The 25450-nt window shown below is 40.8% G+C and overlaps 1 protein-coding gene across 5 annotated transcripts in view; it reads left to right on the forward strand.

Moving 5' to 3' along the window:
* Window positions 1–25450, forward strand: part of LOC121606403 (dmX-like protein 1) — a 56037-nt gene that overhangs the window by 11274 nt on the left and 19313 nt on the right. For all 5 annotated transcript variants that reach the window (XM_041936703.1, XM_041936705.1, XM_041936706.1 and 2 more), the window contains exons 10-35: window positions 1186–1369; window positions 1841–2017; window positions 2151–2392; window positions 3372–4089; window positions 4585–4706; window positions 5199–5288; window positions 5728–5830; window positions 5971–6090; window positions 6529–6747; window positions 7479–8740; window positions 9011–9269; window positions 9965–10098; window positions 10468–10654; window positions 10758–10868; window positions 12380–12549; window positions 13413–13510; window positions 13663–13828; window positions 14911–15039; window positions 15198–15336; window positions 16520–17319; window positions 17696–17794; window positions 18317–18484; window positions 20317–20508; window positions 21032–21108; window positions 24388–24509; window positions 24884–25141. In XM_041936703.1, the coding sequence (XP_041792637.1) occupies window positions 1186–1369; window positions 1841–2017; window positions 2151–2392; window positions 3372–4089; window positions 4585–4706; window positions 5199–5288; window positions 5728–5830; window positions 5971–6090; window positions 6529–6747; window positions 7479–8740; window positions 9011–9269; window positions 9965–10098; window positions 10468–10654; window positions 10758–10868; window positions 12380–12549; window positions 13413–13510; window positions 13663–13828; window positions 14911–15039; window positions 15198–15336; window positions 16520–17319; window positions 17696–17794; window positions 18317–18484; window positions 20317–20508; window positions 21032–21108; window positions 24388–24509; window positions 24884–25141 (6346 nt within the window). The remainder of the gene's footprint in view (window positions 1–1185; window positions 1370–1840; window positions 2018–2150; window positions 2393–3371; window positions 4090–4584; window positions 4707–5198; window positions 5289–5727; window positions 5831–5970; window positions 6091–6528; window positions 6748–7478; window positions 8741–9010; window positions 9270–9964; window positions 10099–10467; window positions 10655–10757; window positions 10869–12379; window positions 12550–13412; window positions 13511–13662; window positions 13829–14910; window positions 15040–15197; window positions 15337–16519; window positions 17320–17695; window positions 17795–18316; window positions 18485–20316; window positions 20509–21031; window positions 21109–24387; window positions 24510–24883; window positions 25142–25450) is intronic.

Consider the following 25450-nt stretch of genomic DNA (forward strand, 5'->3'; position numbering starts at 1 on the left):
GGAGAGTCTGTGTGGAATTATTCATTAAAACAGACTCACAGACTGTGCTGGATGATCCAGGCAACAGTCTGAGGTAAGTCACCTCCTCCAAACAGAATGGGTGGACAATACTGAGAGAGCCCTATTTTAAACTGCATTTTAATATGATGCCTCAGGCTGGGATGAACGGTACAAAATTTCTAAATCAATGAAGTTAATTAAGTTTCTTGATAAGGGTGCTGCTTGACAACCTCCAGAGGAGATGGGATTTCCACCACAATATAATTTTTCTACATAGAGATAAAAAGCATTCAGAAGTATGTGTATCTTGTTTGGCGCAGGCATACTCAAATAGTGAGTTTACACACATTTGTTATCAGTATTTCACAAAGGACTTCTTTGCGGGTGTGATGTTCATATAAAACTCAATAATACTTGAGAAACTACGGCCTACAGGTCTAGTGTATTACTCATTCTACACCTGAGAAGCTGTATAAAATCAGTGAAACTGAAATTCCATTGTTGTATTAAATTATCTGCATAAAACTTGAGATGTTCTGTCTTTTAAATTCTGGGCTATCATTCATGAGACTGCTGTTACAGGTTAATACCTTGTTGTGAGCATGCACACAGGCTGAGGTCTAAAACTGTATTTTACTGCGAAACAACAGAAAAAACCCTAATTGCATAATCTAAGTACCATATTACGTTAAGGCTTCATTTCACTTCCCTTTGCACGCCTCTCTCTCACTCAGTGCTGCCTGTTTCTCTCTGGCTTGTGCTCTTTTTTGAGACAAATTGGGCACTTAAACTTGAATGTTGTTTAAACATCAATAACATTAAATTGAACTCCCATTCCTAAGAGAAGCTCTTGTTCACCGCAGAGTTGCTCAGCTCAGGCTTGGAAAAGAGTAGTGAATCCCTTTTAGTTGGCACAAGTTGATTGATTCACATTAACCTCCAAAAGCCTCACTGTGTCAGCCAGGAAGGGCTAACAGATAACTATGGTGTTTCACCTCCATGCCCACCTTATAAAACCACTTGTTGCTTTTCAAGTTATTTAAGAGCATCTAAATCTCTGGGGAGACTCATGCAAGATATTATTATAGACATACTGGTAAGATTTGAAAGAAATCTTAAAAGTCAAAACACATTAAATATAGTTTTTTAATTATCTAACTTGAATAATTAATATTTTCCTTGCAGCTGAATTTTCAAGAATCGTTGCACACCTCCCTGTATCGGGACGTGCCCCAGCCTTCTCTGACTGGCTGCCTGCCTCACAATCAGAGCCGACACTACAACCACAAGAAGAGCGGCAGCAGTACCATGCCCCATGCTAACGCTCTCTGCCACTTCCACATTGCTGCCAGCATCAACCCTGCCACAGGTTAGACTTAAGCACATTGGTTCCTGTAACTAATTGATAATCCAGTTGATCCTTGTTATCACCATTGTGTTGAGTAGCTCTGCTTGAATATAATCAGCTTGAGTTCGGAGGGTGTCACTCTGTTTTTCTAATGGCAAGAAATGCTGTAAATTTTGTAGATTGCCTGAGGTTATTTATTTAACATCCCAGTGAGCTTTTATGCTCAGTGAGAGCTGCTCAAAGTAATTGTAAGGCATTTATATTTTGTGTTTTTGACTTGAATCTGGGCAGAATCTTTCAGCCTTGAGGCTGAGAAGTCTTGTAGGATTGTATTTGTATGCTTGAATTATGTTTTAGCATACTTCAAACCATACTCACATTCATGAAAGTTGCCCCCAATGTGATGAAATGTAGATTTCTGCTTTTCTTAGCCTTGTTTTTCTAAACGTGGTGATGTCTTTATCACTTTATCACTTGCCGTCTTTATCACAGACATTCCTCTGCTGCCCTCCATCTCCTCTCTGAGTGCCGTGGATGATGAGGAACCCGGAGGTCCGTTTACTGTCCACTGGCTCAACAACAAAGAGCTTCATTTCACTTTAGCCATGGAAGTCTTCCTCCAGCAGCTCCGAGGTAGTCTGGAGCAACACAACGAATGCTCCCAAGAAGGTACAGAAAAATATTTGGATCAGGCTTCATCACGATACAGAAGTCACATTTGAACGTAGTGCAGTGTGCTCTCTCTTCCATAGTGATTGTCATAATTTACATTTGGACACTATTATTTTTCATTTTCTTCCAGAGCTTGAAGATGAGGATAACTTTGATGAGGAAGATAGTAGTAGCAGGCCAAGTGACCCCCAAGGACCTGAGGCTATGGAGCCTCCTCTGGCAGCAGTGAAGCACCAGGTGGACGTGTTGTTAGAAGAGTGGAATAAAGGCGCAGACATGTTGTTCAGCATCCATCCTATGGACGGCTCTCTGTTAGTCTGGCATGTGGACTGGTTAGATGAATACCAGCCAGGCATGTTCAGACAAGCTCAGGTGCGTTCACTGTTGATGTGGTTTATGTTTGTAAAACAATGGAATATTCAATTTATGTTGATGTTTAATGAACAGACTTAATCACGCCTCACTTTTTTGTCTCCAAATATTAATAATTGTTAATCGATAATCCTAATTTGTCTGGTCCAGATTCAGAGATTGATAAAGAAATACAGGGACACAGAAGTGTTATGATGGGAAACTACAGTAAAGCAAAAATAAATTATATTTTTACTTTCTAATTGCATGAACACTGTAAAGTAAGCAGGCTTTCCTTTGTTCACTCTTTGAAACTACTTTGTATTCACAATTTTGTGATTCACAAAAGTATTTCTTGCGGAAGGAATTAATTTATCATCTCAATAAGGTTGTGAATCATTTTGACAGCCGTGATGGTCTAACTCCTAACTCCTAATGATTTCTCATCCAGCCGATTAGACAATGACATTCTAATTATGTCTGACTTCAAATTCAGAAGTCCCCTGACGCACTTTTATTAGCGATGAAATAATGAGTCGGGTAAGGCAGCTCAAAGAATACCAATTTCATTGGCTCGATTGTGCCTGGTTGCTTTAATTAGATAAAATAGACGGTATTCTGGTGTTACTATTAGCATGAATTTTGTTGAACATTATTCTTTTTTCTTTTCTGAAGAGGAGGGTGAAGGGAAGGCTGTATCCCTTGAGCCTCCATCGATTTCTTAGTGACCCAGTTAATTTCAGAAAGTAATTTTTCAACTTCTGAATGAAGAATAGAAGAATTTCAGCTCTTCGTTTTGAGCTAACCGTTTAGTAATGAGTTCATGATCTTAACTGCCATCTGTGCCAACTTTAGCTAACTAACTTTAGCATAATATATGCTTATTTCAAGATAGAACAAAATTACTTGGTTGACTGAGTCCTTCCTATCACTACCTCTATAGCTGTATGTTTTATTTGCTATAGATTACATTGCCACGATGTCTCTCTTTCTCGCTTAGGTGTCGTTTGTATCCCGTATCCCTGTAGCGTTTCCTACAGGTGATGCAATCTCCCTTAGCCACAGTGTGGTTATGTATGCCTGCAACAAGAATGTGGATTTGGCTATCCAACATGGCAGACAGCGACCGCCAGGGAGCACACTGCCTCAAACCAAATCTGCTCTAATAAGCTATGGAGGTCAAGGAAAAGCTGCACCCAGCAGCAGTCTTCGGCTAAGTATTTTCACCCCAAACGTCCTTATGATCTCCAAACATGCCGATGGCTCCCTAAACCAGTGGGCAGTCAGCTTTGCAGAGGACTCTGCTTTCTCCACTGTGCTCAGCGTCTCTCACAAGTCACGGTACTGTGGCCACCGCTTCCACCTCAATGACCTGGCCTGTCACTCATTACTCCCTCTCCTCCTCACCACCTCACACCACAACGCCTTGAAGACACCAGAGGTAGACAACATCCTGGCTCCTCCAGACCCCTGCTCCTCTGGTTTCTCTCATTCAGCATCTCGGCCACGTGGGTCTCGGCCCAGCCGAGTGTCCCTGGGTGTGGTTTCCCAGGATCCCAACGCCATCTACAGTGAGCTGATTTTATGGAGAGTGGACCCTGTCGGGCCACTGTCTCTGTCGGGCGGGGTCTCTGAGCTTGCTCGGATTAATTCTCTCCATGCATCAGCATTTGCTAATGTAGCCTGGCTGCCCACACTCATTCCCAGCAGCTGTTTAGGTGAGGAAATATTTTTATTGTTTGGAGATAGCTAAGGATTTTATTCACTGTTGCTGTAGCAATAGGCCACTTTTGTGAGCACAGCTTCATTTTCGTATTTCCAGTTATTCTGGTTCAGATATATGACGGAAATTCTGTTATCTTTTTTATGAATTACTGAACTATGATCAAATGAGGTTAGCTCTGGTTCATAAAGTTGAATTTGTTTTACCCTCATTAGTATGTAAATAAACAGTTCCTGTAAAAACAACTCATTTCAACTCCATAAAATCCATGAAGGCTTTCAATTTCTAAATAAAGTTGTTGCCAGAGTGTAGAGTGTAGTCTCTCTCTCTATATATATATATATATATATATATCTCCTTCAACATTTCTTTGTTAAATGTACTATACCTCACTATTCTGTAGATTTTCTGTCTTTTGTTTTAAATGTTTATTTAGAATAGCAAGCACAATAGCTGATGCTGTTCAATTGTTGTTTCTTTCTCTCTTTAGGTGTGTACTGTAACTCCCCCAGTGCTTGTTTTGTAGCAAGTGACGGCCACTCACTCAGATTGTATCAGGCTGTTATTGAAGCTAAGAAACTCCTGAGTGAGCTCTCCAATCCTGAGATATCAGTAAGTCATCAAACAGGATTCTTAAGCTCTTCAGAGTATAGTCACTGCAATAACGATTTTGTATGCACATCAATTGCAACACATCAGTGTTTCCCCTTGGACCTTTACAGAATCAGTGAGCTAATACGGTGTTGTTAAGTTGCAGTTTTGCCAATTCATTCCTGTCGGCCTTGGATTGCTTTGAGTCGGAGCACAATTAGATAACATTAAAAGTAAGATAAATGCAAGTGATCCTTCCAACCCAAGACAGCAGAGCTGAATCCAGCAAGAAGTGACAGTTGATACTGGTTTTCTAGAGATCAAATACAGCTGTTTAAGAATATTCTCTTGCACTGCATATAAACAGCTCATTGTTTTTCGTAACAGTGTTGTGAATGACAGCACAGATATTATGTTTTTTAAATCTTTTGAAGATTGACTAGCACGCTAATTATGTTTTGACTCTGTAATAGTGCTCAAATAATTAAAATGTTAACGTTTGTGTCACTTCAGAAATATGTTGGGGAGGTGTTCAACATCATCAGTCAGCAATCCACAGCAAAACCAGGATGTATTATAGAGCTGGATACCATTACTGGCTTTGTAAGTATGCATAAAGACCCGAGAGAAATGAAGTGCATTTAAAAAGATTTACCTTGCTCTCGCTTTTTTCTGATCCTCGTCTGTAACAGTTGAGTGACACTTTAGACTTCTTGGTTGAAAAGGATGTCAAGCGGAACTTCTCCCCTGAAATAACCGATATACAAACTGCAATAATTTGAGAAGCCGTAGTTGAATTCTCAACTTTGGTAGCATTAAACAGTCTGCAGTTGTCTCTGTGAAAGGTCAGCCATGGTAAAGCAAAAACGAGGTGCAGAGGAAGCCTTCTCTCATCCCCTCGGGCAGTTTTCCTGTGTGTGCAAGTGTTTGTGTGAGATTAATAGAACTTGCATCTGTGTCAGTGTGTTTGCATATTGGCTCCACAGTGGATGTTGTTCTGCATCTGATGTAGTTTGATGATGGCTGCTGTTTTTCTATACAGCAAGGGAAGGAGACCCAGCTCCTACATGTTTTTGAGGAGAACCTGATCCTTGGCAATGAGAGAACAGAGAACACACAGGAAACTCCTGATTCTCCTCAAACTGGTATGGCAAAAATAACTTTTTGTAACTCAGTGTTTCAAAATGTGCATATTTTTTGAAGGCTTAATATGATACATTTGGACCTTCAAACACAAAAAACAGAGCGCTTTTCATTAATATTCTCTGTGTGTGTTTCCCTGCAGCCTCAAGCGAGCCGGCCTTCTCGGCACGTTTTTTCCTTGTGGTGGTCGAATTGACCCCGACAGGTCGCTCGCTCCTCCACATGTGGCATCTCCATCTTGCTGCTCGACCCGTCACCATGGGTGGGTACTTTGAACGAGGGACTTAAAGTTTTGCAGAATGTAGAAAAAAATTTTAACTCACTGCCACAATTGCTTCAGGGCAAGTAGTTTCAGCAATTATCTTGCTTAATCCATAACCACATAAATGAATGCCAACTTAAAAGACAGTTGAGTTTTACCACAGAATCACAAGAACTAGAAGCCAGACAAAATAGAAATGGTATTATTTTGAATACCCCAACATAAATTGTGGACAGTGATCTTAGAATATTCTGTGTACTGAATTTACTGGTATGGTTGTACATCTACAGAAAAAATAGTTACTGACTCTTTAAATACAGATGACTCAAATGCAGCATCTGTCACAAAATAATGAATAAATATGTGATAAGTGATGTACAAGGGTTTTGACTAAAAATAGTCTTAGCTTTTCTTCAAGACCTGTTTGTGTCCCCACAGAAGAGACCATGGCAGAGAAGGATGCCAACACAGCTTCTCCTATGAACAGCTCTCAGTTTAACTTTGACGCATTCAATTCTCCAGCAACTCCGAAGAGTAAGCCCTGCACTTCCAATCTGCAGAGTGCCTGTCGCCTCAGCCTCACAACACACAGGATATACAGCCAAGAGATTGCTCTGCCAGATGGGGTGGAAGCGATCAGTGTTACACCGTCAGCAGGTGAGCAACAATGAAAACATGCACATAAAAACAACAAAAGTCTGTAACATTTGTCTGGTAGTGAAATGCAGGAGAAAAACATCAAAGCCTGGAGGACAAGCACACAATCCCTGAGCACAACACAAGGCCAGTCCATGTATGAAAGATATTATTATTAGTAATACATGCACATATATCTTTACATTTTTTGATCAGGGTCCTCAGTGCCAGTCAAATGCAGGGCACAGATAAAGAAATTCAGCATGTACGGAGGTGCTTACAGACACCAGTATAACCTTATGTTGCCATGGGAACTGTTTGTGAAGAAATGGTCTTGCAGTTAGCAAATGATTGAAAACATTGATTCAAGCAACATTTTCAGGAAAGTATCGACATTTCTTTATCAACTGAGAAAAAGCTGTTTCTGTAATCATTGGAATGAAAAATAGAAAGTGACCAAGATAGGGATAATTTTCAATATTTTTAATTGTTAGTGTGGCAAAACAACAAAAATACTTTTTTAACCATCCAACCACTGCTTTTTCACTTCAGTCCCACACGTCCTTAGTGTTCTTATAAACTGTACTTATGTTACCATCTGCACATGGCATATATCAAACAAAACCTGACAAAAATCTCAAATCAATTTAAAGAAAGGCACAGAAATCAAAGGATGAAAAAATATGCAATTTTAGAATTAAGTGGTTAAGAAACATTGTTGCCTAATAATTTCTTGTCAACTCTCTACCTAGGTCACCTGAGCGCCTCATGTTCTCTGCCAGCTGGGCGTGTGCCGTACCTCCTTGCTACTTCCTGTTCTGATGGAAAGGTACGGTTCTGGAGGTGTAATGTCAGTGCGACAAAGCCTTCCAGTGTGGACAACTTGGTGTATCAATGGGAGGAGTGGCCTCTCCTGGTGGAGGAGATGCTTCCCAGCAGCAGCGTAATAAGCGTGCAAGGTCGCCCCATAGAGGTCAGTTGCTGTCACACCGGACGGATTGCAGTTGCTTACAGGCAGATGCCAAACATGCCTCTGAACTCAACACCTCATTTGAACTCTCACGGACGGTTGACTTCTCCCACCCTGGCTTCCTCCCCTTACGTGCACTACAACAACAATACCCACCTGACCCCAACTCTGACTGTACAGCGTAGCCCAAATCTCCCTCCAAGCCCCAACCCTGCAAACTCTAGAGAACCATTGGTCCACATTGACATCTTCCAGTGTGAATCCACTGGCGGTTCACAGTGGATTCTAGAGCAGACCATAGTTCTGGACAGCACAGATCCCACCGCTTACTATGGTATTAGCAATAGCACAACTGGAAGTACCAATATTTTAAGTAACATGGACCTCTCTATTCCCAATGACAACTGTCACGGTTCTACTGGTAAGAGCGTGGTTCATTTGGACTGGGTCTCCCAAGAGAATGGGTCACATGTTCTGACTGTTGGTATTGGGACAAAGATTTATATGTACGGCCGTCTGTCTGGGAAGCCTCCAGAACTCTGTCTGTCATCTGATGCCAGCAGAGACCAGAGCTCGTCTCGACTGGTTCTGCTTCGATCAGTCGATCTGGTCTCCTCTGTTGAAGGCTCATTACCCATTCCAGTCTCCCTCTCTTGGGTACGAGATGGCATCTTGGTTGTAGGCATGGACTGTGAGATGCATGTTTACTCCCAGTGGCAGCCCCCAGCACCACCCAAACCTAATGCCACAATTGCCCAAGACACAGACATCAGCAGCAGCGTCTCTTCCATAATCTCAGCCGTCAGACAGAGCCAGGAGGACGGTCTCAGCCCTGGGGCCCCCACGTCTTCACTGGCCCCTCCCAAAAGGGCCCTGACAAGATCAATGATGAGCCTGGCTCAGAAACTCAGTGGGAAGAGAACAGCTTACGACCTGCCTGTAGAGATGGAAGATTCTGGGCTTTTTGAGGCAGCTCACCAACTCTTTCCCACTCTGCCCCAGTACCATCCTGTACAGTTATTGGAGCTCATGGATCTGGGGAAGGTGAGTTAGAGAAGTTACTCAAATACTGTCTATGCTTTTGGTTATTTCTTCTTTATTTAACCACCTTGTCCAGTTGATATGACATGTCAGTTTTGTCAGTTGATATAATTAGTAAAGCATAATATAATATATTGTAGAGCAGACCAATACATTTAAAAATAATGACATTTGCAAAAAAGTCAACATTTGTTGTGGTTGCTTTACAAAACAAGTATGTCAGTTGATGTTATGTTTAAGATATAAACATGTAAATAATTTGTGTACCTTAAGGTTCACCGTGCCAAAGCCATCCTCTCCCATCTGGTGAAATGCATAGCTGGAGAAATTGTGGCACTTAAAGACAGTACAACCAATCCTGAGAAACGTGTGCGCTCTCGAACCATCAGCGCTGGAGGCAGCACAGCCAGGGACCGGAAAATATTCAGCAAAGGCGAGAACTCCACCCCCGACTACACAGAGATAAGCTCCATCCCTCCGCTGCCTCTGTACGCACTGCTGGCAGCTGATGAGGACACGTCACCAAAACCTGGTGGGTGTTCAATACATGGTTTTAGAATAAAGTATTCAGTAATGACTAAAGTAATATTACAGTAGTACTTAACATAGGCCAAGTGTAGCAAAACACTGAAAATATTACTACAGTCAGAAACTATGAAGTTAGAAAATGATAATCAACCAAGCAAAAATGAACAAAGGATGTTTACTTACAATAAATTTAATCTGTTGTGTTCCATTAAATTTAACTACAAAGGCATCACCTTAGCTATTTTTTTTCTTCTTTCTATTTTTTAGTACAGTAATCCCTCGCTATATCGCGCTTCACTTATCGCGGCTTCGCTGCTTCGCGGATTTTTTTTACAGTGGTTTTTTTTTTTACAGCGCTTTGAAGGTGACATGTCCGTTTATAAAAATCTTCTTGCTCAGAAAAAGAGAGTGCAACTACCCATTTAGTTGGAAAGGCAACAACCATTTTTATCTACCCTGCCTCATGGTTAAAGAGACTGAGAATAAAATCTTACACTTTGGTCTTCTAGTTTTTCCTCATTGTCTCTGGGGATACAAAGTGAGAGGAATGAAAGCAGAAACATGTATACTGTTAAAACATTTCCCACTCTTTGGTATTTTTATTCAATCTTTCATCCCCAACAGGAGGGGATTTTTCTGCACGTCTCTTAGGAAGTACATGTCTTGTGTAATTTCGCTCTGTCTTGCACCTCCCTACAGAAAACTTGGGCAGTGTGAGCGGAGATAGTGGGCATGGTTCCAGTCATACTGACGCCTATGATGAGCTCTTTCAAACACCCAGCATAGCGGACCTGGACCCTCTGGACAACGATCAAGAGGAAATGGGGAACAAGGTCGGTTTCTGTTGGCTTGGTAAAAGAGAATTTATAAAAATGAGAGTGGACAGCAACATTTTGGGCTCTTTTGAATTTCCAGTGTGCAGCTTAAACATGCATAATTGTGCATGTCAAGGTTCATTTTAGATATATTCAATATTTTGCTGCTTTAAAAGATATAGCAATTAAAGCCCATCATGGCCATAGCCAGTGAAGTTAGTATACACATGCAATGTTATGTTGTATTTTGTTACGAGTTTGAATCCAGCCATGACACATTCTCCATTTTTTTCACATTATTTCTCACCTCTCTCTATTATATGTTATAAATTAGAAATGCTGATTCATTTTGCAGTTTCTGTTCTCTGTCTTGTTCCTGGTCTGTAGGTCATTGACCTGTCCCAGTACAGTCCGACATACTTTGGTCCAGAACATGCCCAGGTTCTATCCAGCCATCTCCTTCATTCCAGTTTGCCAGGCTTAACCCGTATGGAGCAGATGTCTCTCATGGCGCTGGCTGACACCATCGCTACTACAAGCACAGACCTCAAGGACAGCCAGGGCAAGAGCAAAGGTACTGCAGGGATGTAAAAACATGAAATACTTGTTCTGTTCAATAACATCATGTAATTATGTTTAGAAAAAACAGTAAGAGCTGCCTGTCATTCATTTACCAGGTGGAGAGACACTGGATGAGTGTGGTCTGAAGTTCTTGCTGGCTGTCAGACTCCATACCTTCCTCTCTACCTCCCTGCCTCCAGCACACCGAGCACAGCTGCTACGGCAAGGTACAATGAAATAGTTGTTTTCATACTGTTTTCATTAGGGTGTGTTTCTCCTGGGTTCATTGGATAATGCTAAAATTTCACACAATCATTAATTTCCTCTGACCTCGTGTTTCCTCGGGAGGCTAAACCCCACACACACAAACACACAGAGTGGAGTAGAGAAAAGACAGGTGAAGTGAAGATAATGTTGTTGGTTCGGGTTACAAATAGACTCAGTAAAGAACGTCATCGTAACGTATTGACAGATTCTTTGTTTTTACGTTTTCTAGACCAGAGAAAATTCAGTTAAAACACATCGGTGATGCTGTTTTGCCCTCATTGTTCTGTGTGAAGTTTGCTTGAAGTGATACAATGTAGCTCTGGTGTGTTGAATATGGAGGGGGCACTGCAGCAGACTGCAAAAAGTGGCCTTTTAAATGCCACGTTGCTTGTCAGCAACCGGTCATATGGTAACTAAGGGGCCAGTTAGGTCTTGTGTGCTCTGATAAATTTGGCATGCAGTTAACACCAGTCATAATTTTGTTTTAATGGCATTTGCTCCTGGTGTTTTTCACCATTGTTTTGGAAGGAGGAAACAACAGGAGGAACAGGCATACCAGCTTTAAAAATGATGTATTTTCTTTTTAGTGCTGTGCGGAGTGTCTAATTTATGCTGATGTGAAGAGTGGTTCATGTGGATCTCGAAAAGTAACTGATAAATATTCAGCGAGTCTACACTAGCATGTATGCAAAGAAACTGTAAAGTGTTAAATTTCAGAATGGAATTTGGTGTGATAGCTGATACTAATGAGCAGGCAAAGACTGTATTCAACACATTGTGCAGGACCACTATGAGTTCTTTGCCCTGAAGGCCTTAATATGTTAAGACTTTATGTAAGTTTCCAGCCTGCTGCCTAAGGAGTTATTTGCCTACGCTTCTTTAGATGTAGCTCCAGTGTCCACCTAGGTATCAGAGCAGTAACTCTATGAAGACACCTGAAGCTAGAAAGAGACATGGGTACTGATGGTTTCAGCTGTAAATTCTTGAAAGTTAAAGTCTCAGTGAGAGAAGTGAACAAGCTATAGTCTATTCATCATCCTTAACAATTGCAGTAAAGTTACGCTTGAGCAAGGCACTTAATCTATGTCAGCTCCCATAGAGCTCCTCAACTCAACTCCTCACTGTTGCTCAACTCACTGCTTTGTATATATGTTTGTGTTGTTGTAAATAACATTGTCAGTTTTAGCCATTGGAACACTTTATTTTAAGGTATGCGTATCCAACATGAACTAGTTGCTTATTAGCATGCATATTAACAGCATTCTGGCTCTTAATTTATCATTATAAAGCACTTATTAACATCTTACTCATGACCATATTGCTCATGACCATATTGCACAACTACTAGGCCATTAACAAAGATTTTTCCCTCGAAAACCTCCTAATTATTGCTTAGTAAAAAACAAAGTTGGTTTACAAGGATTACAGTCTTAATAACCTAACCATGAAATACTGTTTCTTCTCTATGCAGGCCTGTCAACATGTCATTATGCCTGGGCCTTTCACTCTGAAGCTGAGGAAGAGCTGCTGAACATGCTGCCCGCCCTGCAGAAGGGAGAGCCCACCTGGCCTGAGCTGCGCTCCATGGGTGTGGGCTGGTGGCTGCGCAGCACCAACAAGTTACGCAGGTGTATTGAGAAGGTGAGGCGGATAATGACATTAGTCAATTATCATAATCAGTTTAGGTAAAAATAGTGACCCAGTGCCAGTTTTGAGCAGAATCATTTTAAAGATGCTATAGTCACATAAAAACTCTACACGTAAAGGTATAAAAGGTTGGCCTTTTCCTGTCCTGTATATTTCATATTGATTGCTTCATCTAAAAATGAAGTGCTGTCAGGTGGGTGAAAGTGGCATCTTGCTGAGGTTGATATAAAGCAGTGGTTTCCAACCTTTTTCCTTAATGGTCACCTGTTGTATCATTGAGTAAACTGACAACACCTGACTAAGTGACAGATTTTGTGAGACTTCCATCTCCATATTCAATGCATAACAATAACAGTACAAAACAATTGATTAAAAAAAACTGTTCAATTAACCCAAATCGTGAACACAATAACTGCAGGAAGTTTGTGTATAAAGAGCATTTTAGATAAATCTTTATCAGATAATTTCCCGTGAATATCGAATAATATTTTGTACAGTCATCTGTTGCGTTTTCTTCTCATACATACTTAATAAGCTACTTGTTATGTCTTAAACAATAATCTAAACCTTAAAAATAACCAGACCACAGAAACAATGACATGCTGAGATATAGGCCTACTGTATATTTTTTAATAAAAAGCTTTCTTATATCCTTTAAAATCAAGAAGACTCACAGTCCCATGTGAAGCTTTGGCGACCCCCAGGTTGGGAACCAGTGCTGTAAAGAACAGCACTATAACTGAATTTGAGCTACTCCCTGAGATGTGACCCATAAAGCTATAACTTGTTCAGTGGATAAAACCATATAGGCAGAGAAGAAGTGAGCTGAATGTGTGTATGTGGTGTTTTTTTGCCAGGTTGCCAGGTCTTCTTTACAGAGAAACAATGATCCTCTGGATGCCGCTATATTTTACCTCGCAATGAAGAAGAAGGCAGTGGTCTGGGGATTGTACAGGTAGGCAAAACTGAAAAATTTGCATGTTCGATACAAGTGCTCATACAGTCATCACAATATTTGCCCCTGCCCATAACTAAGATTAGTTCTGTCAGATTACTGAAGACCTATAACAGCGGTTGTTGTTTTGAATCCATAATGTCTCTCTTCAGGTCTCAGAAGAATGCCAAAATGACAGACTTTTTCCGCAACAACTTCAGTGAGGACCGCTGGAGGAAAGCAGCATTGAAAAATGCCTTTTCTCTGTTGGGAAAGCAGCGGTTCCAGCATTCTGCAGCCTTCTTTCTCCTGGCTGGCTCCCTTAAGGATGCTGTGGAGGCAAGTGGAAAATAGACATGACACATTGTTTGCAGGAGGCACTTTTTCCTTTAGCTGCAAGTGCCACTTGGCAGCCTGCTAATCCTACGTTAGAAACCGTTCTTTCAGTAGTCAATAGCTGCTCATTTTCCTTTACAAAATGTCTGTAGCATTATAATTCTGTTCAATTCATATGGCAGTGTTTGATGGTATAATAAAAAAGCAGTTAAACCACATTCACAAAAACAGACCTCACCACCATTACGTCTGTGGTGTACAACATCCTTTTCACTATTAAAACAGCTCAATACATTTCCACACTGGTGTCTTTTAGCACAATGCGCTGAAGAATTATTGATTGTCGGCAGTTGACTCTTGGGTGTTGCTGTCTTTCCTCCTTTGTGTGAGAATTTTCAATAGCCTGTGGTCCCATTCATAAACCAGCAGCACCGCACTCCTGTTGAGGCTTTGTCTTGTTGAGGGACACTACCTACTACTTTCATTTCATAAGAATACATTTGCATAATTTTTGTGAGTCACTTTGTAGACTTACATATTGGTTAGCTGTAGTTTGAAAGGATTTAGAAATTGGCATTAGTATTTCTGCGATCTTTCAAGGTTAGGTTAAACCACACAAACCTACAGCTCTCGCATCTTTCTGCGTGTATGCTTAACCTTTTATATCATCAAGGTTATTTCTGTTTAGAAAGTCCCTGGAGCAATGAGTTGCATTATTTCATCTGTGTGAGTAACTGGAGCTTCTCTGAGCATTTTATGGAAATGAGCATCACCCAGCAAATGGCTGTAATTGACTTTGCTTGGTCTCTGTGGCTAGGAGGTAGTCTCATTGAAATGCAGCTCACACCTTTCCGGTTGAGAGCAACTACAAGTTCAACTACCCACTAACTCTTTACTGTGTGCACAGAATTGTTTTTTTGTTTTGTTTTTTTGCTATTATTTTATTATTTCTTGTTTTTCCTTTGATTTTTAACAAAAAAAACTTTCTTGTCTTATCTCATCCCATTCATTCATGTCCCAATAGCTCAGAAACCATCTTTAATTTATAACATATTGCAATGTCGTGCTTTCTTTCCCTCCTCCAGGTGTGTGTCGAGAAAATGCAGGACCTACAGCTGGCCCTGGTGATCTCCAGATTGTATGAGTCTGAATTTGAGACGGCGTCCACCTATAAAAGGATCCTCCAGAGACATGTTCTGGGACAAGACAAACAGGTGCAGAGTTTAAGTATGTCAGCCTCCACAGGCTGCTGTCTTCCCTGTGGAAAATGCACTCGGTCCTCGAACTAACCAGTGATGTTTGACTCCAGCATTTTGGTAATTAATGTACTGCAGAAACCAGAATGAGCCGTTTAATTCTCTGTATATTTCAGATTCAAGCCCACCAGGACCCGTTCCTGCGGAGCATGGCTCACTGGGTCCTGGAGGACTACAGCAGGGCCTTGGACACTCTACTCGAGCAGCCTGCTAACAGTGCCAGCTCTGGGCCCACTGTGAACAAATCTGACTCTGGTGCGTCTGCAGATCTCTATATGCCTTTTTTTTTATTACCTCTATGCAAAGGTGAAATTAAGATGATACCGTTTGGTAATTTGTACAATGGAAACATTTATTTTTATAACAGATTGATAGCCTTCAGGATTGTTATCCCATTGTTCTCTATTTTACATTTCCAGTAGAAGCAAGCCCACCACCCTATTGCTAAAATTTCATCATTACCATTCACTGCTGTGTTAATTTTTCCGCATTTTTCTGTCAGTGAGGAAACACATAGATCAAATACTACTAAATACTAATACTAAATTATGAGAGCAAACCAAAAAAATTATTGATTCAAAATTCATGTATGTGCCACATGTTCAGATTGCTAGTTTTTTGTTTGTTTAAGGTTTTGCTGCAATTGAGAAATTTTGTTTTGAAATACATTGAATTTCTGACCTGGAAAACTGTCATTTCACTGTGTTAAGTTAAAGTTAGACTACAGTAACAGATATAGTCTTTACTGTCAGAAGCCTTTGAAATATATCTCAGTACCCCGTTCGCTTTGTGGAAGTGTCAGGTCTGTCAAATGCAGCATTACAGGTGAAACCAGGGGAGGTAAACTAGGAGTGCTGCAGGTAATAATTTGGCACTGTGAGTTTGAATTCTCTGAAACGGAAACGTTTTGTGACTATTTTTGGTCCTTTAAGTATGTGAAATTGCTCCAGTAATTGCTGCCTACGGGACACAGGAGACCATTTAGTTGAAGAAAATACACAAAAGTTGCCTTACAAACAGATGAAGAACTGAACTTGATATGAACCTCACTTTGACTTAAGAGCATAACCAGTTATGTTTCTCATAAATGATGTTCTTAAATCACATTTAATATGCTTACAGAGAACAGATTAATGATGATGATGAAAAAGCTTCTTCTGCTGTCTTGGTTGGGTTTTAAGGACGAGTTGTCTCGTCCTTTGACATTGTTGGAACCTGGACGAAAAAGGGTGTACTCACCTTTTTTCACTGTACATGTGCTCACTCAATTTGTCTAGAAATTCGGTAAAGATTCAATCAGTCCAGCTGTAGCTCTATTTCTGTGTTTGATCCAATTACACACTGTTTTTGCAGGTACTGCCATTAAAGCAGTACAGGTGGCTATGTTTTACTGCCGAGACAGATAAAAGCCAATTTTCTGTCTTTGCATGTATGGCAGGTTCCTCTCCTGTGTCTACATGTAACCCTGAGGTTTTCAACTTTTACACCTACCTTCGTACCCACCCACTTCTCCTTCGCCGCCATTTTGGCTCTTCGGACAAGGCTAAAGTTGGCCTGACTGCTGAGGGTCGCAGGGCTGACTCCATTAGCCTGGAGGAGAGAAGACTGTTTTTCACAGCTGCATATGCACACCTACAAGCCGGCTGCCCCATGCTAGCACTTGAAGTCCTCTCCAAGATGCCCAAAGTCCGCAAGCATTCCAAACTCACCCACCAGGAGGATACAGGCATCACTACTCTACACAGTGTTGGAAGCACGAATGGACAAACACCAGACCCCGACTGGTCTCAGCCTGCTCTGAACGGCTATGAGTCAGACGGAAACAGCTTATCCAACAGCCAGTCAGATTCAGTGTTAAGTTTTGACTGGAGCCAGCCGTCACTGACGCTCCCAGATGAGTCCCTGGAGCTGAAGTGGGACAGTGACAAAGATGATGATGATGAAGCTGATGAGGATGAAGAAGAAACTAAAAATGGTAAGAGCGGCAGGACTGCAGACAGCAGCAGCGTGTTCCAGGACACGCAGGATGCCATGTCGCCACTAATGGGGACGCTGACGGGAGAGCACAGTGAAGAAAGCGATGACTTCCTCACACCGTCTAATGACATCTTGGTGGCTCAGCTGAAGTTTACGGCCTGCTTGAAGATTATGACCAATGAGCTCCGGACGCTGTCCACAGGATATGAACTGGATGGAGGGAAGCTTCGTTACCAGCTCTACCAGTGGTTAGAGAGAGAGGTAATAGCACACACACACTTTTACAGAAGATCAAATCCATAATGTATTTTTTAGTTTAAATATTGTTATCCATCCTTGTGTTGAAGCAGTAGTCTTGCTGCATCCTTGGGTTTACTCAATAAAACTTTTAGAACTTGCATAACTCCCACACATCTCTCCTGTCTTCAAGCTCACTGTGTAAACATTTTCTCCCTCGCACTGTGTCAGTGTATATAAACATATCAGTAATAACTCCAGTGGTTTTCTCTCATGAAATTGTTTGTCCTTTCCTGTGAAAACGAACAAATCGGAGAAATGTTTTGCTTTTACTCCCGTGCATACAAGATAAATTCCTTCTTGACAAATTGTTTTTAAAATACAATTCTGTTTTTCCCAGGTTGTGGCTCTCCAGTGTTGCTGCAGCTACAAGCCCTGCTTGCCAGAGCTGTCTGTCCAGGGTGATGCCCCTGTTTCTGGGTTGGTGGAGGAGGAACAGGTGGGTGTAGATAGTTGGCTGCTTTTAGATTTGTCAGATGTTCATAAGGAAAAATCGATGCACCACTTGCTGTAATAAAAAAAAAAATTAAGACAGCAGCACAGTGCGTCTTGAGATAGTTGGAAAACTTGTCTTTTATTAAAACAATTTTTACATTGTATTCCCTTGGCTATCTGAATGTTGGAACTTTTGTTTTTCAGTTACAAAAATCTTTTCTATCTATTCTATCATTGCCGCTGTAAGTTTTGCCCTGTTGTTTCAGTTTCAGCAGCAAACCTAATTATACATATATACACTTGCACAGTACACTTATTGTGTATTTACAAATTAAAATTGCATTTCAAAGACCTGCTACTTCATTTGTTTTTGACAGAATAGATTAATGTGCATTGTTGTAAAACAGCTGTTTTTAGCACTGTATGTATTGTTTCTTGAACATTAACCAGCTTGATACATCAGCATATTTACAGGGATGTTGATTGATTTGTCTATAAAACTAATGAAGTGAAAATGTTTTTCTAGCCTGGGAGTCCTCGTGGTGACAACCAGAGGAACAGGAGACACTGGTTGCAGAGTAACCAGCCCTTATTGAGGATGTTTCTGAGCTACTGCAGCTTGCATGGCTCCCACGGTGGAGGACTGGCATCTGTACGCATGGAGCTCATATTATTGCTTCAAGAGTCTCACCAGGTAATTAAAACATGCACAGATGCTCATGAAAGGCCACTGATGGACAGAGCATGACAATTTTTAGTCTGCCTCTGTAGCTGCTGCCACTAAGTAACTAAACAAACTGATTCTTTGCTTGCTGGTGAAAGTGATAAAACAAATTAGTTAATTTGTCCACTTGATTTGCAATTCTTGATTTAAAGAATTTTGGTAGGATGTTTAGATTTATGTGCTGGTCATGCAGTCTGCTTTGATTTTGTGTCTATTAACATAGAGAATGAAATCTAATTTATCCTTATATACACTGGGAATAAAAATATATTTTTGATGTTTAAAATGTTTATACATTTACCAGTTACAGCCTCATGCACACTTATCACTTATGACTTGTGTTTTCCTATAAAAAATAATACTTTCTTTTTTGGGTCACTTGTCAAAGAAAGCCAGCATGTTTCTTTTAACTTGTGAGGACAGTGAATTGAAAAAAATAATTAATAATCGATCATGGAAATTGTTGCAGCCTCAGTTAATGGTCTTAGAATGGAGATACCCCTTAGAACATTGTTCCATATTTGCAAGCCAGAGTATTTTCATCCCAAAGTGGCAATAAAGGTGGTTCAGCCTGCCCAAATTTTATCTGTCAGACGCGATGTTATTTGTTTTATGGGAACAGCAAGAAAAATGTGAATATAATATAGTGTTTGCTACACAAAAGACAAAAAGATAATAAACGTGTATGCGGCATGTAAAAACATTCACACCAGCAAGCCAAGCTGCAGTGTTATTTAAGTGATCACATATTCTCTTTGAAGGGAAAGATACTGAACAGATGAGGGGGCAAAGTACGAATGAAAGACGAACATGACACCATCTGCAAGCTTGTTTTACTGCAACCGGATCCCCAGGACACACACACACACACGCATACGCACACACACACACACACACAAACTCACACTCAGACCTACTTATTGTGCACTGGCGATTGTCTGTGCACCTCCAGCAATAGGCTGGCAGTTTGCTGATTCTCTGAGCTCCTGAGGGAGGTCCTGCCTTAGGCTGACTATTAGAAGATTGAGTCAAATTTTAGGAGGTAAACAACTCAATGAGCCACCGTGGGAACAGTGCTCTTAAATGTTAGCACAGACGATGGGCACTGGGAGTCCTTTATACTCTCCTACTTTGATTTTGAAATAAAAGCAGTTTCATTTGTCCCAGCTCAGGTCCCATGGTTGTCAAATTTCTCCATTGTTGTCGAGGAATTTTTTTGTATTTTCTCTTGTCTTAACTGCAGCCACTGTGGAGAGCTTCTGTTAGGGAGGTTAGTGACAACGGAATGTGATTCATCAAGCGTGACCAACATAAGCCTGTGGTATTCTTACACACAGTCATGTTCAGGGATCTAGCAAACACACACAAATCCAGGCACCCCTTCATTGCCTATCTCTTCTTTTTAGCTCTTTAAACATCACTCACTCAAACACTGGTAAACACATCAGGCACTCTGTAAGTATTGGGATTGTGTATGACTTATTATGGCTCAGGAAAAGGCTGTTGCTTCACAGTTCAAAGCAGCATCCCTCTTTTCCCGGTACCCTTTGTGAGCTGTCTCCTTTGCCTACTAAAAAAAGAAATGGCTCTGTCGAATATATATTTGCTCCCTTTTTTTGAGTTCACTGTGGTGTGTAGTTGTAAGAGTTTTATGTGAACACAAAACATTTGATGTTTTTAATTACGATGTTATGAATGCTCCTTGTTGCCTGAACAGTATGTGCTGTTTTTGACTCTACCTGCAGACATGCTGTAATGGCTGAACACATTTTAATGCGTTTTTCTCTGATTTCTCCCCACAGGATGACTCCATCCAATCAGCGGTGACGCCATGTTGTCAGCAAACCTCTATCCCTCTTCTGATGGCGTGCACGGCCAACGTAAAGACAGTGGTGGCTAATCCCATTGTCTACCTAACCAACCTGACTCATGACATCTTGCAAACCATCAATGCACTCGACTCTCCTCCACATCCCGATGTTGTTAACAATGAGGTGAGGCTGTCTCTGGTCTCATTTATCCATTTCTACTTCTGGTATATAGGAGGACAATGATCCTGGAAAATTTGCACAATGACCCACACAGTAAAATATATAAATTCTGATACAAAAGAGACTTTGAGATAGCTTTTTAGACCCTGGATATAAATATCTATCCAGAAAGATCTAACGGATGATATTAGCTTATTGCAGATCTATCCATATTAGTATGTCTGCCAATAACTAAGAAGAACTTGCAGTACAGGATACGTTTGAGGTAGCTGAAAAATGAGAACACCATTACAAATTGGCTTTTTCAACTGTAAAATTTCCCGCTCAGTATAATAATCCGTACCAAAATAATTGTTACGGGAACTAGTTTTAAAGTTTGTGTTGTGTGTCAATGTTTAACAAATGCTTAGAAGTACACTTCTAAGTCGCATTTTGTTACTTTAGGTGCATTTAATGTAGGTTGAATTCATGCTCCCCAGACACTAATTCATGCTTTGTTGTTTTTTGACCTTGTGCATTATTTCAGATCTATGTGATGCACACTTTGGCTGCCTCCTTGTCAGCTTGTATTTATCAGTGTCTGTGTGATGGACATACCCACAGGTAAGTGATGCCTCAGTCACCTGCCTCACCTGTTACCAGTACTTTTGAGCTATTATCCCTCTAGGCTATCATATTGCACGGACTGTTCCACAACGTAATCAAAAGTTTCATTCTGAACTTTAGTACAGCACAAACCTTGAGCTCTTTTCAAGCCATCCATTTCTTCACAATGATTTCAGGATCTGGGGAAATAAGTCTTTGCAGATCCCAGCCCAGCGTTTTGAAACAGTATTTTTACTCAGCCTGACTCAAACAGGTTTTAGCTCATAGTGGGTTTATACAGAGCAGCGTCTCTCTGAGCAAGCTTCTTGCATTCTTTATATGACTTCAAGCGATGCCTAACTTTGATACAATTTCTTCATTTTCCACCACATTCACCTTGACACGGCTCCATTAACGGCAGTAGCTGCCATTGGATTATTTATCTATCAAGAGATATCTGACTTTGTTTTCCTAGTCTTAGCGTTAGCATTTAAAAAACAAAGTGCTGGCAGAAATAATCCTAATTTGTGTCTTCTGGTTTTCCTTGTGTTGTGTGTGGTATGTGTGTGGTATGTGTGTGTGTGTGTGTGTGTGTGTGTGTGTGTGTGTGTGTGTGTGTGTGTGTGTGTGTGTGTGTGTGTGTGTTAGACAGTTTTTAGACTTATTGGAGCAGAATGATAAGAGATAAAGGGGAAGGGACATGACTACTGGTAGCCAAGCATACTTTATGATGAGAGGGTAATGCACACATACATCTCAAGTCAAACACTACAAATGTAATACCAGAGTGGAAAAAGGCTTTTCAGGCTTTGTTTTTAAGATAAGACATAATTGATCCCACACAGGGGAAATTTACTTGTTACAACAGTCATCACTGAGTATAAAAATAAGAAACATTGCCAAAGATTCAGTGATCTTGTGTTACTGCACAGCAGGATACATTATATATATTGCAGACAGATGTAACAATATTAGCATGTGATGACTTAATAAAGGAGTAGTGCAAAAAGTAGATTTGTGATGTTGTGATGTGAAACAACATCAACACAGTGCTACATTAAATGATACTGGAGTTAAACAGTCTGATAGCCGTGGGAATGAAGGACCTGCGTTAGCGTTCCTTCTTTCACCCTGGATGCAGAATTATTATAAAGAATCATCTTAGCACATACTTCAGACTGGTTTTACAAAGAGCTACAGTGGTGTCATTCAAGACATGGGAAAGAGGAAAATATGTTGGAAGTTTGCTAACCAAAAATATGACAGTCACTTGTCTGTTTTGATTGTGTTGAGAATGATTTATGAAAGCTGCAAGGCTGCTGTTTGTCATTCCTATTGTACATACTTTATTAGATTTTTGGGTTTGACAGATGGGAGGAACATTGTTTATTTAAGACGAGTACGTACCATAACTCCCAATCACTTTGACAACAACCCAGTAGGATTTAAACATTGTGTGTGTCTGTGTGTGTCTGTGTGTGTGCGTGTGTGTGCGTGTGTGTGCTTGTGTGTGCTTGTGTGTGCTTGTGTGTGATTGTGTGTGATTGTATTTTATTTACCCTTTTAATAACCCTTTTGGCTTTTGGTTGTGCTGCTGTCTGAGTTCCTGTCAGCGTTATGCCAGATTGCATGTTTAATTGCTGGATGTTGTACAGAATCTTCTTCATATGCTTGACCAGACCGGAACCTTTACAGCCCCAGAGATAGAATTACATATGTCAAATAAATCATTTGTCAAAAAGGGACAGTTTTTTTTTTTTTTTTGAGTCAAGAGAGACAACATTCATTATTCTTTCAGACCAAGCTCTCCGACCTTAGTATTTCAAAACTAAACAACTCCAAGCGAAGTGATGAAATGAGCACTTGTTTTTGACATTGACTGCATCTCCGTGACATCACCCATAAGTTTGTGAAGAGCCGTTGTGAAGCTCAGTGATGGTGGCTCCTGACATCGCCATTTTGGCTGTGGCCGATTCTGCCAGACTCCTTGCTAATCATAAATGGGCAAAGAGGTGGCGCATGGGTCGAGCTGAGTTAGGACAAATTAAATCTGTTTGCTGAAACCTAGCGGCTAGCTGTCTGACTGAAAACAGCCATTCCTGTAATTTTGCATAACTTTAAGCCTCAGTGTGCTAGTTATGCAAAAATATAAACAAAAGGTTACAAAAAGTTTGCCATTTTAATATGGGGTCCCTTACCCTAAGTCTAGCCTAACCCATAAAACCAAGTCTTAACCCTCAAACAGACCAGAAGTTGTGAGGACCGGCCAAAATGTCCTGACTTTCCTAACATGTCCTTCCCGTTAAACACTTGTTCCAGTCCTCACTATATAGCAAGTCCATGTACGCACACACACAGCCATCTGTCACACACTGTCAGTCGAACACTCTAACTAAATTAGCAAGTCTATTTCTAATTTAACACCGTCTTTGTTGTGGTAATTATGATCTAAACTTTTCGGGTGTGTCGTTGCAGAGGTTTGATGCAATTGTGCTTCTGTTTTTGCCTCTTGAGTGTTGGCGAGAGAGCGAGTGTAAAAGACTGTGTGAATTTTTTAAAACATATTTCAGGATGTAGGTTATGAGTGTTGAGTGATGCTGCAAAGTGGAAAGTGCATGCTCTGCTCTTTTCCCTCTCTGTTATCATGTGAACAGTTTCATTTAGTAACGATTAGGAAAACAACCAACAGGTACATCCATATGAAGCCTAAAAGCACTAGAGTTATGCTCGAGTAAATTTGTTGTTAAAAGTTCATTGAGACTGCAATGACTGCTGCTTCCTCATCTGAATGATGTTCCCTTTGACTCTTGAAATCTTTTTGATGTGGAATCAATTGGTTATTTCAAAGAAGCTTAAAAGGGAACTTATGTTACAAACTTAACAGACTCCCTGGGGTGTTAAGCATTCCATATTCTCTATAAAAATTTCTTCAGCAACCATTCAAGGTTTTTTGTGTGCATGTGTTGAACAACCCGACGTGAGGACTTGAGCGCTGAAGCTTTCTTCATCGTGAAGCGTTTCTTCTCTATTACCAAACAGCATAGATAGGCTAACCTGCGGTGCAGCCCATTAGTATTTCATGTCTTGACAGAACAAAGCTTGACAGCGGTAGAAACATCATCCCAGAGTTCAGAACAAAGTTAAAACATTTAAAGTAAAACATTTAGACATTATATATTTACACCCCTTAACCCCATTTTTTAAAATTAACTTTTCAGTCCAGCATTTCAAATTTAATGTGAAAGCTTTGCTCTGTGCCCTCCCCTCTGTGTCTCATGTCTGTTGAATCTCCCACAGCCATGTGAACCATTTCACGGGAATCGTGTATCAGAGTGTGTTGCTGTCTCAGAAGCAGCCAGTCAGAACTGTCAGCATGGATGAGTCTGTTCAGCCCAACACATCCCCTGCTCAGTGGCCAGGTAAATCAAACCAACCAAACACAGTTTTTATCTGAATTAAAAAAAACAAAGCATATTGTTCTTATCGTCAACAAGTAAAAGACCCAAACCAACAATGTGTAAACATTGCATCAGAAAAGATGTTTGTGAGCTTGTAAATTTCACTGTGTGGATAACGTCTCCTGCTCCTTTGTTTGCCGTTACTTGTCCTGTACCTTACACTAACTGGGGTTGGCTGTGCACATTATCCGTCCTTTCAGCCTTATGTTGACTTACTAAATTCTGCTTTCTGTTTTTTTTCAACTGCAACCATGATCTTGGTGTGTTTTGTCTGCATTTTTAAAATGTTTTTTTCAAATGCTGCAGTCTATTTCTCATCTGTTTATTCTCTCCAGGTATCGCCTCTCTGATTCGCCTGCTGAGCTCAGCAGGTGAGGAGAGCCAGCCGGGCTTGGCTGTGCTGCTCTGTGAGATCCTGACTGCTGTCTTCCTCAGTCTGTTCGTTCACGGTATGGCTACTCACTCCAGCAATGAGCTGTTCCGCATCGTGGCACATCCCCTCAACAGTAAGCTCTGGGTGACAGTGTTCGGAGGAGGCGCCCGTATCCCTGTCATAGAGAAGCCCAACAGCCCAACAAGAACACCCCCACCAGGTTTGTAGGGATTAGTTTGGCCGATCCAGTTTTTCTGACGATCTGCCTGAGTGGCTGTCTCTCTGTGTGGGGTTTTTCTTTTGGAGGTGACCCAGCAGCTAAATCAAATCAGTCCTGCTAAATTAATTGGCTTCCCGTCTGTAGGTCATAGTGAAATCCATCAACCTATTAGTGTGGGAGCTGTTTCCCTCACACCCTGTCTGTGCTACTTTCTCATTGTTGGCAGAGGAAACCTGATGTAATCCAACTGTAACTCCGGTTTATTTGACAAAATGTTTGCATTTCACGCTGCTTTTCATACTGTTTCTA

This window comes from Chelmon rostratus, chromosome 5, assembly GCF_017976325.1.
Source record: "Chelmon rostratus isolate fCheRos1 chromosome 5, fCheRos1.pri, whole genome shotgun sequence".
Classification (NCBI taxonomy): Eukaryota; Metazoa; Chordata; class Actinopteri; order Chaetodontiformes; family Chaetodontidae; genus Chelmon; species Chelmon rostratus.